Below are 17076 nucleotides of genomic sequence, written 5' to 3' on the forward strand. Positions count from 1 at the left end.
AAATTTCAGGAGTGCAAGTGGACACACAAAAATGAACAAGTTTCAAATAATTTAGACATTTATTTTTATTATTATCTGAAAGGCTAATTTAAGTATATACAAGTATAGGTTTTTGAGAAATGTCACTAGTGAAATTTGGACTCAGAATTAGGCTTAAATTTCTACACCCAAAAGGTGGTGATTCTCTGGCTTCTAGTCTTCCATATAAGATTGAATCAAACATGGATTTATTTCTTACAGTGTTTTCCCAAATGTTCCGTAGTTCAGCTTTAGCTACTGTATGTTTAACCTCTGCTAAATAAGATGCTTAGAAATTACTTATTTCCAATTATATTGTGACATTTTTCTCTGGCCCATCTTTAAAAAATAATTTTTGTTTACATGTCTTTTGTTTTTGTTTTTGTCTTTCAGTTTGGGAAAACTGATTTAATGGCAGTTACACTTGCCCAGTCATTAGCCCATAATATTGGTATTATCTCAGACAAAAGAAAGTTAGCAAGTGGTAAGTTCAGCCTTGTGGTTTAGTTGTATTTAAAATAGACCACCTATAAATATTTTGGAGAATGAGATTTTAAATTCAGTTACTTGATCAAAAGAGTTTGGGTGATAGCATAAGATAAACAGCTGGGACATACAATATTTTTTTCAAAAGTGATAAGGTGATATTTGCCCTGGAGGTGAAAATCTTTCCATGTGTCATAAACATTTAAAACTGTGCGATGATAAATTCATTGTTGAATTTGACTTAAAAAAAGGACAAAATAAACTCAGGTAATTTTAAGTGGCCTCGTAGAGAATCCTAGGCATGTCAGTTTAAGGCATGCTGTTTTATTATGGTTTATTTAAAACATCTCTTGAGACTCCTGGGTGGCTTAGTGGTTGAGTGTCTGCCTTTGGCTCAGCATGTGATCCTGAGTCCGGGGATCGAGTCCTGCATCAGGCTCCCCCTCAGGGGAATCAAGCATCAAATATTTGGAGTAATCTGATTAGAACCATATTTATTTCATTATTTTATAAATTTTTAAAAATTTTTAATAAAGATTTTAGTTATTCATGAGAGACACACACAGAGAGAGAGGCAGAGACATAGGCAGAAGGAGAAGCAGACTCCCTATGGGGAGCCTTATGTGGGATTTGATCCAAGGACCCCAGGATCATGACCTGAGCCAAAGGAATATGCTCAACCACTGAACCACCCAGGAGTCTCTTATTTTATTAATAACAAATATAAATATGATTGTTTATATTAATAACTATGACCATTTTATGAAGTGCCCATTATATGACAGATAACTGAATGCCAGTATTACCTACATCTAGATACTCATTTAATCCTCAAGGTAATCCTGCAAGACCTATTGCTAGCCCATCTTACAGAATAAGGTGCCTGGATGTTGAAAGGGTAATGTCTCCAAAATTACTCACATATTAAGTGGCAAGTCCAGATTTGGGGGCCAGGTATTGTAAACCTTTCTGCCTAACCAGTTTACTGTGCTGTCTTCTAGCCGGCAGCCTTGGTGCAGAGGTTTTAAATCTGGACTGGACAAGAAATTGTAAGAATTCCCATAAAGGACTGTGAAACCAGAACCCTATAGTGATGCTATTTCATTGGTATTATATTGTTAAGCCATTTTAAAGCATTTAATGAATGTTTTAAAATAAGGCCACTTGTTAAAATACCAAGATTTTACTTTAGTAAAAATTATATAATCTTGATATGGTCAAAGTGGATTTTTGTTATTATGCATTGCATATAAAACTTTGAATATAAGGAAAATTAGAAAGTGGGTATTGCTTTTTAAAATGTACTTAAGGAATAAGGTGAAGATATACTTTTAAAAATAGACTACTATACTGCACCTGTTTTCACTCTGTAAAAAGGCATGTGTTTTCATTTTCTCTTAGGTGAGTGTAAATGTGAGGACACGTGGTCTGGATGCATAATGGGAGACACTGGGTGAGCCACATCTTTTGAAAATAACTCAGTTTTCCTTTCCCTGCTGTGCTGTTGTCTCCTTAGGAGTATGACACCAACAACTTTGTACGTGGAACCTCACTACAGACATTAAAAAGAAAATTGGGTGTAGATTTTCTCAGTGGCTCTGTATTATAAAATATTTTCATAAAATAGTCTCTTATTTATAAAAACAATTGACGTCAGTTAAAATAGAAGACCAAAGACTTTGTTAGCCTTTAATCTAGGCTAGAAGTGTAAGAAGCAAGGACTAGCTTTGTTCTTCATGAATTACCTACTAATTTTCTTTTCTTTTGACTCTTCAATTCCAATTAAATGGGTTGTAAAAAGTATTGTGCTGGTAAGCTGATTCTCAAAATCAAAAACAAGAAAAGAGCCTGGATTTGTAGCTCTCTCAGATTTTTGTGGCTCAAACACAATGACTGATCTCAAGCTATCAGTAGTAGGGCACCGAACAAGGAATAGGAAATAGAAGTATACATTCTGTTCTCCTGAGAAGGGTTTTCATTTTTTATGCCCTTCATACACTATCAGATGCCAATCTTGTATTTATTTCTTCTTAAGAAACTGTACAACCATTCCTTTCATGCTAAGCTCAATCACTATATCTTTAAACTTCTATCATCTTGAGCTCTTATCCTAATAACATTCTAGATACTCAGACAACTTTCAGCCTCCCTCTCTCCCCTCCTGAACTCTATTTCCATCATCATTGAAAAGGTATAAAGAGTAGAAGAGTGAACCCTTGTATATCATCACCCAGCTTAAAAAAAAAATACCACCAACATAGTTAAATCCCCCTTGTATTCTCTCATACTGCTCCCCAGCCCAAGTTACTGCTGTCTTGAATTTGGTTCATATTATTCACAAACCCTTTTTAATACTTTTATTACTTATATGTATGCGTTGAAGTAATACAAAGCATTGATTGCATGTTTTTAGTTTATATAAAAGGAGTTGTACTATATGTACTCTTCCGTGATTTGCTTTTTTTGATCTTTATGTTTGTAAGATTTATCCATGCTAGTAAATATATAGCTCTAGTTCATGGAATGTATTCAGCACAGATTTCTCCCTTCTCTTCTTCATGCATGTGAATCATATCATTTTTCTGCTCAAAACTTTTGTGACTTTCTCTTGTCTGATGAATAAGGTTTAACGTTCTTCTGCCAGCACCTGGAGGAAGTGCATTATCTTTCTTCATCCTATTTATAATCTCATTTTCCACTGCTATTCATGGTCATTTGCTTATTACCATAGTTATATAGGGGTTTCCAGCCTTTTTGATTTTCTAACATAATCCTACATGGATTTTAAGCTTCTTAAAAATTTGCTCATCATAAATGTACATTAATTTCCAGCCTCTTTTGAGTCCTTCGATATATTCTCTTGATTTGGAATTCTCATTTTGCTCTAACTGCATTTCTAGCCATTTGAGATTTATCATAATTTTAACTCCTGCATTTGTAATTTAATTTTGTATGTCCTTATGCTTTGCCTCACTAGTTCGTTGTGAATTTTTGAGAATTACATCTTAGCTAATAGGTGTTTCTGTTTGACCTTACGTTGTAATATCTTGACACACTTGATTTTCAATAAATATTTATTGATATTGTAATTTTGAACTTCCAAGAAATGTATGAGAAGGAAGATAAATGATAGAGGGACTGTATATGCAAGCATGTATTAAAATATTTTACAAAATATCTTTGGACTTTCTGTTTAGTAATAGAAGGAAATGTTAAAAGTCCTTATCCATAGTTTCAGTTTTCCAACACTTACTAAATTACAAGCTAGAAGTCCTTGTCTTTTAAAAGCTATTTGGTATGTTATGTTTGATTATTCTGTTTAATTACTAAAAACAAAATTTTGGGGATCCCTGGGTGGCGCAGCAGTTTAGCGCCTGCCTTTGGCCCAGGGCGCGATCCTGGAGACCCGGGATCGAATCCCACGTCGGGCTCCCGGTGCATGGAGCCTGCTTCTCCCTCTGCCTGTGTCTCTGCCTCTCTCTCTCTCTCACTGTGTGCCTATCATAAATAAATAAAAAAAATTAAAAAAAATTTGTAGACTGTCTGCCTAGATTAAGCATAATGTGTAGCTAAATCAAATGGCAACACTCAGAAATGAACATAGCTCTTTCTGTTGGAACTCCTCTGATATCAAGTAGATGTGTGCAAGAGAAAAACTTAAAATAAAACGTTGTCTTACATGATGCTATATATAATTTGAGCTGTCTCAAACATCACCAGACTATTAATTATGGACACGTATTTCCTGTGGGTACTTGCCCTCTTGTTTCTACTTTATGAACTTTCTGTTTACTGCTACATGTTGGAAAGCAGGTTGGAATTAATAGCAATCCTATTTAAAGGTATAAAAACTAGAATTTTGAGAAAGCATTGTATATAATAGATACATTTTCCTGCCAAAAAGATTTTTAGGAAGAGCCTAGGGAGATCTGCTTTCAGGTATTTGAAGAGCCATGGCATGGTAGAGGAATTAATCTTATTTGGTACAGGTGACTTCAAAGAACTGTGTGGGACAGTTATAGGAAGTCTGATGTGGCACGGTGAAGGTAAGAACAAATTCCAAGTGTTTATATATAGAAGAGCTTTCCTGTGAGGTCGTGGGTTTCCTATCACTGTTGAGAGCAGACTGAATGCCCAGCTGGACAGTGGGCAGGAGCCTGGGCCAGGCTGAGACCCCGGATGGCTCCTTTGCAGGGCAGGAGTTGAACTAGACTTGGGAATCCAACACAAAGAGTTATTCACTTTTCCTTTGCCACGAGGGGAATCATCTTGAGTTTTGACCAGTAGAATAAAGAGGGAACTTGAAGAAACCTTATGTAAATTCCGTAACTTAGAGATATGTAGGATGGATTAGAGGAGAAGGCAAGAAAAAATTGGCTAGGGTGCCATTTGAAGGGAAAATTAGAAGTAATATGCATAACAAATTTTTTAAATAAAGAATAAATTTCATGACCTTTTAGGAAGATGAAATGAAGGAGGTAAAATAATTCAGATAGTGTAAACCCAGAATACCTTTATTTGGCACAAAACACTTGAAAAATTAGTTTAAGGTGAATAATCACTGTAAGTTCTATTCATTGATTCACAAAGCATTAATGTCTGTGCTAGAAAAAAGTAGGGATGTAATAGGACATAGTACTTACAGGCTGGTGGGAGAGACTTTATAAAAACCATCTGTTATTAATTGTGTCCTTACTTTAATAAAAGCTCAATGTAAAACAATCGTTTTTCAACAAATAGAGAAGGTTAAATTTTTATTACTTCTTGTTATTCAGTAATAGCCATGGTTAATGGTAAAATACTGCTAATCAGTACTTTTTCTTTTTTCCATTTTATCATTGTTTTATTAAATTTGGATCTTGTATATGTCATTTGTATATTTTATAGTTAACATTATATAGTCAGCATTTCTGAGTCTTTATTTTTCAGTGCCATAATTATTAAGAATTCCATGGTATTCTGTTTTATTAACATATCACAGTTTAGTTAACAGTTTTCTTCTAAACATTCATGTGATTTTTATGGCATTTGCTATTACAAATCATGCTACCAAAAGTTTCTTTCTTCTTATGTCTTTGTACCCATAGCTAGTTATTTCCTCTAGAAAAATTTCTTAAAGTAGAATTACTAGATTTAAGAATATTTCTGTTTGAAGATTCTTAATACATATTGCCAAATTGTTCTCTAGCTACATTTCTTTTTCTTCTGATCCCTTATTACCCGTTTTTGGATTTTGACGTAATCTTAAGAAAAGTTGCAAGAATAGTAACAAAGCATCTTTTTGTCCTCTGAATCCTAATTTGCTAATGTGATACCCCATCACCCCCAAATACCTCAGTGTGCATTGCATACAAACAAGTCCATCCTCCTACAGAACCAAAGTGCAACCAATAAAATCATCTAATTCTTAGCCCTCATTTAAGATAGCCTTGTATTCCAGAAATGCCTCCTTAACAAGATGGTTCAGAATCAAGTGTATCAAGTGTCGCATTTAGTCTTTATGCCTCTTATCTTACTTTAGTCTGAAACAGTTCCTTAGTTTTTCTTTGACTTTCATGACTGACACATTCATAGATTATAAAATCATTTATTTTGTAAAATGTTCTGCAATTTGGGATCCAGCCCAGTTTTTATATTTAAGAAAGACTCATTATGAAATAAATTGTTCCAAATGTTGATTGAAAATAGAGGTATGCGTGTGTTTCTTTTGAATGTATATCCTAATAATTAACAGTGCATAGTCACTATCAATCACTAAATGAAGAATTTAGAAATATACTGGTAGAATGAAAGTTTTATGGATTTAACACAAATGTACATATGTGAAATTTATTTTTCATTTGTAAGGATGATGTTACAATTTTAACAATGTTCAGGTTTAAGACTAGCATATAGATGAGGGAGACTAAAATTGTACCTAGTTATTGCTTTTTTTCTGTCTTACAGGTATTATCTTCCTAAAAAGTTCACCCAGTGTAATATTGAAGAGTATCATGACTTTCTGAATAGTGGAGGTGGTGCCTGCCTTTTCAACAAACCTTCTAAGGTACTAAGTGTGATCAGAATTATTAGTAATTAATCTTTCTAAGGTATTACTTAGTCATTGGCTCTTACAAAAGAAAACTTTCCAACTTGGCTTCTATGTCCCTATATTAGATACTTGAAATATCTGCATTTTTATTTTATTTTTTTAAGATTTTATTTATTAATGAGAGGCAGAGAGAGAGAAAGAGAGACATAGGTAGAAGGAGAAGCAGGCTCCCTGCAGGGAGCCCGATGTGGGATTTGATTCCAGGATGCTGGGATCATGCCCTGAAACAAAGGCAGATGTTCAACCTCAAGCCACCAAGGCATCCCTGAAATATCTGCATTTTATTTATTTATTTTTAATTTTTTTAGATTTTTTAAAAATTTATTTATTAGAGAGAGAGAGAGAGAGAGAGAAGGGCAGAGGGAGAAGCAGGCTCCATGCTGGGAGCCCAACGTGGGACTCGATCCCGGGTCTCCAGGATCATGCCCTGGGCTAAACCACGAAGCCACCGGGGCTGCCCAATAACCGTATTTTAAAGTCAACTTTAATCTTAGACATTTTGGGTTATTATTTTTTCTAATTTATTTATTTGAGAGAGAGAGAGAATGCATATATGTACATGCAGTGAGCTGGGTGAGGGGCAGGGGGAGAGGGAAAGAGAATCTCAAGCAGACTCCATTCTGAGTATAGAGCCTGATGCAGGGCCCATGCAGGGCTAGATCCCAGGACCCTGAGATCATGACCTGAGCCAAAATCAAGAGTCAGTTGCTCAACCAACTGAGCCACCCAGGCACCTGGCATTTGAGGCTATTCTGAGGGGAATAGAAAACAGGTGTAAATGAGACAGTGCGTTTTCTAAAAAAAATGATTAGCTTGCAAAGATGGTTTTATTTTCCTTTTTCATTTTCTTGGTTCTTTGTATATGTAATCACAACTCAAACTGATGGAAAGAGGGGAATTTCTTTCTTCATTACTCTCTACCCACTGCCTTTCAGAATGAGCAGCATGATTAAAATTACTTTTACTTCTCAGTATGAAAACCAAGGCTGCTTAAAGCAAAAAAAGGAGAAAGTCTTTGTGTACTTAGACCTTGTCAGAGGCATTTCCAACTTGCAGAACAGTCTCTGGTTACTGACTTGAAAGCAGATCTTCCTCATGTATTTGGAAAATTGCAGGTTAAAGCAGAATGCTTTGTCCTTGTTAATTATGTGAAATATTACGTGTTTCTGTGTGTGTACTACAGCAATATGTGGCATTGCCTTTATAATCATTTACCAGGTTTCATTCTCTGTCTATTCCAGTGAAATGTAGGAAGTGTATCATATTGCTTTGAAAAGCAGTGACAGGCAGCCTGGGTGGCTCAGTGGTTTAGCGCTGCCTTCAGGCCAGGGCATGATCCTGGAGACCTGGGATCAAGTCCCAAGTCCGGCTCCCTGCATGGAGCCTGTTTCTCCCTCTGCCTGTGTCTCTGCCTCTCTCTCTCTCTCTCTCTCTCTCTCTCTCTCTCTCTGCCCCCCTGTGTGTGTGTGTCTCATGAATAAATGGGTAAAATCTTAAATAAAAGTGACAATTTTAAAGACTCTTTGCAAAAGCTTCAGAAGGGATATTTGAACTCAATCCTGCTGCTATGAATGGAAAACAATTCAAGTCTCTTTACCAAAATGACTGATTATTTTGAGTTCGGAGTAGAAGAATAAGTGTATTTTTCATCTGGATAAGTTTTAGTTTTGGCTTTCAAAGCTGTTTCATTTATTATGATCCCTTTCAACTGAAAATAGAATCTAGAGATATATTGACTATTTGTAGGAGAGGAGAGAATATTTGAAATCAGGAGGGGATTTTGTTGTCATTGCTGCTTTTTTTATTGTTTTTTTTCCTTTTATTGTTTTTTTTTCCCTCTAGTTATTTAAGAAAGTGTGGGTGTGGGTATCTGTCTGTTGATAGGTATGTGTTCCATTCCATTCTATAATATGTAAACTTTGATGAACTTCTGAATGAATATTATATAACTGGGATATAGCAGCTACTTATTAATTTTACCTATCACTTATCATAAGATAAGTTATGCTCAAAAAATAATGAAATTAATGGAGAGTTTAAAAATAAAATAATCTTAAAATGTACTCTTGTATAGGCCAAAAGTTGCTTTCATCTCTGGGGCAAATTATTATTACTGTGCTCTGCGAAGCTATGCTAATAGGGGAAACTATATTTTATATTAAATAAGTGGATTTATTAATTTGTATGATGTTTTCATAACTATTAAATAACTTTATTTCACAAAGATATATAGTTTGTGAAGGGCTTTCACAGATGATTGAACTTGATCCTCACAATTTGTGATGTAAATGGGCAGCTAATATTATTATTATTCTTGCTTTAAATATTAAAGCACTTGTGCTCTGAGATGACAAGTCATTTGTCCAAGATAGGTAGCTGATTCAAGATTTGAACCCACACTTTCTGTCTCCAAATCTCTTGCTTCCTGTTTGAAATGAATTTTCAGGAGTCAGTCTGGCTTGGCTTCACTCCTTGCTAGATCATCTTTTATTTTGGTGGCATTTACCAGGCTCCATATGTATATTATATATGTAAATATAATTAAATCTGAAATAGAAACAGAAGTAGACACTTTTGTTCTAAAGTTCTAGAGTTAGCTTTCAAGTTTGGGAAAATAAAAATATACTTGGAAATGACTGACAGGTATACCGGATGTATAATTGTGGCACTTATGGTCTCTTATAAGGTCTTTGATCCTGATTTATCCATATTTTAGTTCTCTGTCTGATTTCATCCCGCAGCTTCTCGATCCTCCTGAGTGTGGCAATGGCTTCATTGAAACTGGAGAAGAGTGTGATTGTGGGACCCCGGCAGTAAGTCTCTGGGTGTTTTGATGATTTTTTTTTTTTTTTTAGGTTATTCAGGGTCATTTCAAGTCCACACACTGAGACATACAGAGCTGGTGTTATGTCTGGAAATTTCATAGGCTATATGGAAGAAAGATTTTTTTTTGGAGGGTTATACATTTATTTAAAAATTATCCTGGTACTTTCAGAAAATGATGCCATTTTATGATGTTTTGCAAATGCTTATATTCCTTAGGAGTGTGTCCTTGAAGGAGCAGAATGTTGTAAGAAATGCACCTTGACTCAAGAGTCTCAATGCAGTGATGGTCTTTGTTGTAAAAAGTGCAAGGTAAATAAACATTAAGCAATGACTAATTGACAGAAAAGAGGATGTATTTGATTAAACCATCAAGGCTAGGCAAATATAATAATAATAATACTGTCTAACATGTATTAAATGACTAAGTGCTACCTGCTTTACAGGATCCTCACAGAATCTTTTGAAGTCTCATTACTATTTTTATTCCTACTTAACGGCTGAGAACACCAAGGCATGTACTGGTTAAATAGTTGCCCAGGGTCTTGTACCAAGTTAAGTCAGACAGCTGGGTCCTGGAACTTGTTTACTTCCTGGTTTTTCTTCTCATTACTGCCTGCCTGGGGAGCATGCCCATTAACCAAAGTCAGATGTTCTTAACCTTCAAATGTTTTTCTTTTCTTTGTAAAGCCAAGTTGATATTTCAATAGATTCTTCTTTTCTGCTGCTGTGCTTGGTTTATTTCTTGCATTAGCTATTGAAGGAGCAGAAGCTATACTTTTAGACATGATAACATCTTATGTGTATTACCATGCACCATGCAAGAGAGTTTAGAATTCATCTTTATGCACATTGTTTTCATCATCCCGATAGCATCCTACACCTGTCCCCAAATATTTAAGGCTTAACATCATAAACAGAAGATATTTGATCCTTACCTTTTTTCAAGGAAATCTATTTCTTTTTTCTCTTCTTATATAAAATATTGTATAATATTCTGTATTAGCTCTGAGGTTTAGTGTCCATTTCAGTATGTATGTTTTGTGGAGGCACTGCCTGGGACTTAACCAGTAATTGGTACAGGTTCCTTAGTAAATATTTGTTGAATGAATAAATAAATATGCACAGCACTCTCTTATTGACTATTTGCTGATTGACTAACTTTCATCTAATGAGGGAGAGTGGGATATGAACCTATCATATTAAGTATCTACTGTGTGCCAGAGATTGTGTTAAACACTTTCAATTTATATCATCATGTATCTGGGTTTCTCAGTCCTGGCACTGTCAACATTTTTGGCTGGATAATTGTTTTGTTTTGAGGGTGTGTCTTGTGTATTGTAAGTTATTTAGCAACATCGCTGACTTCTACCCACTTAGATAGAAGCACCACCCCTCCCAGTCATGACAACCAGAAATATTTCCAAACATTGCCAAATGTCCCCTTGGGGGCAAAATCACTGCTGGTTGAGACGACTGTTGTAGATAATGCTCATAACCACACTTTTGGGATAGGCATTATTATCCATATTTTTCCAGTTGAGCATTCCTGGTGTCAGGGAAGTGATATGACCTGCATATGCTCATTCAGCTATTAAGAAATAGATGTGAAGTTACATCACAGATCTGCTGGCAGCAATTTTTGTTGTTTCTACTTTACCACTATGTCTCTGGCAGCTTTTTAAGACAAGCCACTGGCAGAGATCTCTGAAAGTACTCTAAAAAAGGAAGATTAAATCAAATATGAAACAGACATTTTAAGATTTAGATTGTGTCATCTGTTTAGTCTGTCATCTTCCCCAACTGCCATAAAAAGGGTCCCAATCCTTTATTTTAATCCTCAACGTTTTTAGTCTGCCCATTTGTAAGATATCATTTTTATTTTGATGTATTGATTTAGACTTTTTGTGATATGAACATTTCAAGTAACAAATACAAAATAATAGAATTACAATATATACAATAAAATGTCGTGATTAACTACCTCACAAAGTAAGCTGCAGCTATAGCAGTCAAGTAAGAGCTTTTTGCCAATTTCTCTATCTTGCACTCCCAACTCTTTCCCCATCCTAAACTCATCAAGGAGCCAGAGGCAGAATAATGAATGGAGAAGGGGGAATAGAAAAACAGGCTGAGAAATCCTGTGTATCTCTATTTATTCTATATGTATATATGCTAAAGTATATCTAAGTCAGAGTTGGCAAACATTTTGGGGAAAGGGTCAGGTAGTAGGTTGTTTAGGCTTTGTAGGCCATAAGGTCTCTGTCTCAGTTACTGAGTTCTGCCTTTGAAAACAGTCATCAAAAATATAGAAACAAATGTGTTCCAATAAAACTTTATAAAAACGTATGACCAGCCACTTTTTGCCCTCAAGCCATAATTTGCTAACCACTACTGTGAAACATTGCTAATTGACTTGTTTATTTTTTTTGTTCACTCATTAGTATGTAAGTTCCAAGAAGGCAGGGATTTGGGTCAGTTTATCTACTGCTGTATCCCAGCCCTGAGAGCACATTGTCCTTCACTATGCTTTCTTTTAAAAGTGTCTTGGTAGTTCTTGAGGATTCACACTCTCATATAAACTCCATCTTAAATAAGCTCGTATTTCCACCTCAGACTCTAAAATTGTGGCTTACCGCAATCCCAAGAAGTTGGAAGGAAGAGAACCAGAGTATATGAATTTAAATTGTCTTGCTTATTTCTTTATTTTCATGGCCTATTTACCCCACTAAAATGTGAATTCCTTGCAAACAGGATTCTTGTATTTTGTTCTCCACTGAGTCCCCAGTGCAAGAAACTGCCTGGCACATTTTAAGTGCCTAAGAAATACTTGATGAATGCACACAAATTTTGTTCAGATCTTCTAAAAAATATCTGTTGAAATCCCGATTAGAGTTGGCAGTATACTATTCATAGTCTATGGACAATAGGAAACTAAGTGCTTGGAGGGTTATGAGCAAGGGAGAGAAGATGAAAGCTGGTGGGGGGGAGAGGGTCTGAGTAATGTGTATGTTTGTATGAGCAGACATAAAAACACAGGAGGATCTAGTCCCCAGTATTAGCATTTTGGATAGGAAAAGAGAATGAGATTGAAGAGAGGGGAAGGATGATGACTTTGTGTATCTCTATTTGTTTTTTTATAATGAGTACTCTCACAATTTATAAATTCAGTGAATTTAAAATTTTATTTGTAACTCCTACACCTACAAGAAATATTTCAGGTGATTGCAAATAGGCAGGAAAAAAAAGAAAAGAGAAAAACCCTTCTCATACACAGGTACCAACAATAGAAACATTAGACAAGAATAAAAGATCACAGCATAGATCTATATAAAAATGAGACATGAGACAAAGAATAGTATGGGAAGAAATCACTTTACCAGAAAATCTAACTTTTGCAATTCAGCCTAGAATGTAATGTTCAGAATCTTGGCAGATAAGGCAAAAAAAAAAAAAAGTAAAATGATGAAGGTGCCAGTAAGAATGAAGAGTAAAGTGCAAATCCAAAGCCTTTTTTGAGAGGAAGAATTAGTAGAAATTGGACTGGCTTGTCCTTCTGGGGAGATGGCTCATCAAGAACCATCCTATTTTAGTAGATTTGTAAGACTTACATGTGATGACTGTGTAGATTATTTCATAAACCAGAAGCTTTTCCTGAAAGCTATTAAATGAACAGTTCATTCAGTAATGTGGTTTTCATAGATTACCATCTTAAAATTGCTTGAGATATTCCTATCCAAGAAGACTCATTTTGCTTTTCTTTTGAGATGGTACTGTGTGAGATTTTTTTTTTTCAACAGTTTTGCACATTGATTTTTGTTCATTTTAGTTTCAGCCTATGGGGACCGTGTGCCGAGAAGCGGTAAACGATTGCGATATTCGTGAAACATGCTCGGGAAATTCAAGCCAGGTAATTTACAGAATCATTGTTCTAAACTCAATGGGAAAGAGCAGGGGTAGCTATAGTGCACTGGCCCCCAGGCAAAATGTAATGGAACAGGATATCATGTCTTTTTCACATCACTTCTTACTCTCCCATTATTTACTTCTCAGGAATTTCAGTTTCAGTAATCAGACCCTGAGCTGATGTGTAGCATCATTTTATCTCAGTGCTGAACTAACCTCAGACTGCAAGAGTGCCTTAACTATTTCATTTCTGTTTTTAAATAAAGAGTAAAAGGCATTTGCTTTTTGTCTAATTTTCTCTCCAGCTGGTTGAAACAGGAGCCAGCCAACACAGAGAGACCCACAGAGCGCTAGTTCTGAGGAGGGATCTGTTCTTCTGTCTTGACTCTTCTTTATCTGAGATCATATGCACCACCTCACCCATTAATAATCATGTAGTTTTAAGTGGAGAAGATGGAGAAGCTGATAAACTTTGGTGAGGGTTCACAGATTTCACATGGTGATTATATATCCAGACAGTCCTCAGTTTGTGTGGTAGTGTAGGGTGATAACAACGGCCATCAAGCTGAAATCATGTAAAGTCATCTTAATAATCAGTGCAAAACATCTTTAAAAAAAATGTCAGCCTACTAAAACCTTTCTTACTCTTTGTTTTAAGTTAATAGGGAAATGAAAAAATAAACTGATATTTATTCAGCCCACTAACATAAAACAGAAACATTGAGAATTACAAATTTTATTTCTTTGTAAAATCCGTATCAGGAGAAGTTTGGGCTGTGCATACCTTCTGGCCATAAGCCTTAAGATCGATCATCAGCATCTTTACTATAGCTTGTTGAATTGTCAGACTCCCTTCTAAGTTTGGATCAGCTTTTGACATTTTATCCTTTGCACTTTCAATTTCATGAAATACCTCCAAGAGATGTCAAAGTGTCAATGTGAGGGGTTTTTTTATTTGTTTGTTTGTTTGTTTCTTTGTTTGTTTTTGCCAAATAGCAGTATCAATGTGCCCAGTCAGTGATTTTTTTTTTTTTTTGCTGTGACTCAATTTACAATTGATTTGAATTTCAATTCTAGTGTCATCATTTTTCATTTCTTTTCTGCATTTTCATCTTTGCTGCCCAATTCCCTCTTAGGATTATCTAGTTTTATAAAACGTCACTCACCTGCTATTACCCAGAGACAGAAAGGCAACACCACACCTACAGCCTTTGTTGTCTGTGCACAAACTAAATGAACACAGGCAGTGACCAGTCACTGACAGACTTTGCAAAAAGTGACATGCCATCATTGACCATGATGGGCAACTGTTATATACCTAGTGAGCATGGAATGAAAGGCTAGTAGCAGAGTTTGTGCTTTAGGCAGTTACAGTTATTATGCTCTGGTAACTGAAATTGGAACTGTGTTATTGGGGTACCGATGTCATTTCACAAAACCATGATATCTGAAATATGAAAAGCAAGGACAGCCTACATATTTTTCCTCTAGAGAAGAGGGATTCAGTAATAGTATATCTGCATTAATCATTAAAATGCTTTATTTTAAAGGTAGTCAGCCTAAGAGACTAAAGATTTTTTTTGTAGAAGTATTTTATTTTCTTACTATCTAATTGGCATTGTTTTTATAAGCTAATACTTAGTGATGAAAAGGGTATGATGAATGATTGCTTCATATGTTCCCGGAAGGAAAGTATATTAGAGCCACTTCTTTGGACTGTGATTATACAATAAGTTGGAGCTTTAAAAAAAGAATCTAAAATCCAAAGATGATGTATAAAGATGCTCTTGTTGAATTAGTTGTAACAACAACCTGGAGGCAGTTATAAGTGAATATTGTAGTATATTGGTTATATGGTTTGTTAGCTCAATGCAGTGTATTATACCCACCAAGGATGATACCTACAATGAAGCTTATTATGACCTGAGGAAATTCATGTGATGAAAGTATAAGGGGAAGAAGCAGGACATCAAATATTATCTGTAACTTGATGATGTACTAGTATTTAAAAAAATCAAATTTCATAGAAAAAGGTAGAGAAAAAATATACCAAAATATAAAAAGATGTTGTCTTTGAGTGGTGGCTCTCTCTTGAGAGGCTCTTTCTTTTTTTTACATTTCCTGCATTTTCTCAAGGGAGTATATAATTATAAAGATAGAAAAAATGTATAATAAAATCTTAAATACTGTTTATTAAGAATGTTTTGCAGTTTTCTGCAATTGCTACAAGGGAAAAATGGGGCTATAAATATGGTTCTTTCTACTGTGCCTAAGTTGGACTTCTGCTCAAGAGGCATTTTAGGAGTAAGGGCTGTGTACTTCCCATGGTAAAAAAAAAAAAAAAAAAAAAAAAGGAGGAAACTAGTTATTGCTCCATTTATGTTGGCATCCTCCTTGCTTCTGTTTTGTGCTCTTGTTTTTCTTGCTCTGAGGAATATTGTATAAAGCAAGATGCTCTGAAATGTTAGGGTTGGCTGAGGCATAGCATCAGTTCTTTTTATTTGCTACTGTGTAATCAACTGGTAGATCCATACTTTTAGGGGAAAGTGCACCAATTGTTGTATTTTCTTTTGCTTCCTCTTGATCTTTTTTGTTTTTATTTTCAGATGTTTTAAGGGACTTAGCCATATTATCAGACTTTTATTTTCAAAAAAAAAAATGAAAACATTACAGGGATTAGTTCAGCCAGATATTTTGCTGTGCACTTGGTTCATAGTTCTGTTTTCATTTCCTAGTGTGCCCCCAATATTCATAAAATGGATGGATATTCATGTGATGGTATTCAGGTAGGTTACTTCATCTTTACCTAAATCTTTCATGTGTACCAGCATGAAAGAAATACTTAAATCTTATCAAAATAGGAAAATCAATTTAAATGTTTTGTGATCAATTCTGAAGACAAAAGGTTTTATAATACTCACCTACTAGTTTTCCCAGTCGTATTTTCTTTTTTCAGTGGTCCAGCATAAGCAGACATTGCATTTTTAATTGGTATGCTTTTCCGTTTTAGGGGATTTGCTTTGGAGGAAGATGTAAAACCAGGGATAGGCAATGCAAATACATCTGGGGGCAAAGTAAGTAAAGAGTGTGCCTGGATCCTTTTCAAAGTTTAATATCGGTCAAAGGACATGTGAGCTGGAAGTAAATTTTCAACCACTTTATGACCAGAGGATTCTCAAAGACACTTAAGGTCTTACTAGGGGCACTGTTATGGCAATTAGGGAAAAGTATCTCCTTTGAGAAGACAGTTGGCTAGTTGGTTGTGCCTTTGGACAAGAATGAAGGTGCCTTGCTGCTGGGCAGATAAAGTCCACTCCAGGGTGTGCAGCCTGGGGAATAGAGCAAGCCTCGATTTCAGTTCCATTCACAGTTTCCTCAGCTGAGGTCCTTAAGCGAAACATGTACAACCATATGTGATGGGCATGGACCCTGGATAGGGCACCCTGGCTTGGCTAGAGTTACTTTTTCTTCTTAAACTATCTCTCTTAAAGTCTAGTTGGCTTTCCTAATTACAAGTCACCTTCTGCTGAGGTAGCTGTGCCATGTCAGAAAAAAATATAGCTTTATTGCTTTCAAAGTTTGTCAGATTTTCAGAGGGAAATATCTAATATTTGTATCAAACATATTATTTAAATTGTATCTCTGTGTAAATGTGTATTTAAATACTCTTCCATATATTTCTTTGAAGGCAATTTTTGCTTTGAACTCTTTCAGTAAACAATTTGTAGTAAGAAGTAAGCTATGAAGAAAAT

General features: G+C 35.3%; 1 protein-coding gene across 10 annotated transcripts in view; it reads left to right on the forward strand.

The window, feature by feature from the left end:
* Nucleotides 1–17076, forward strand: part of ADAM22 (ADAM metallopeptidase domain 22) — a 233088-nt gene that overhangs the window by 169079 nt on the left and 46933 nt on the right. For all 10 annotated transcript variants that reach the window (XM_055307391.1, XM_055307393.1, XM_055307392.1 and 7 more), the window contains exons 13-20: nt 412–502; nt 1906–1957; nt 6451–6550; nt 9337–9408; nt 9638–9730; nt 13248–13328; nt 16060–16110; nt 16335–16398. In XM_055307391.1, coding sequence (XP_055163366.1) covers nt 412–502; nt 1906–1957; nt 6451–6550; nt 9337–9408; nt 9638–9730; nt 13248–13328; nt 16060–16110; nt 16335–16398 — 604 coding nt within the window. The remainder of the gene's footprint in view (nt 1–411; nt 503–1905; nt 1958–6450; nt 6551–9336; nt 9409–9637; nt 9731–13247; nt 13329–16059; nt 16111–16334; nt 16399–17076) is intronic.

The sequence above is a fragment of the Nyctereutes procyonoides genome, unplaced genomic scaffold (assembly GCF_905146905.1).
Source record: "Nyctereutes procyonoides isolate TBG_1078 unplaced genomic scaffold, NYPRO_anot_genome, whole genome shotgun sequence".
Taxonomy (NCBI): Eukaryota; Metazoa; Chordata; class Mammalia; order Carnivora; family Canidae; genus Nyctereutes; species Nyctereutes procyonoides.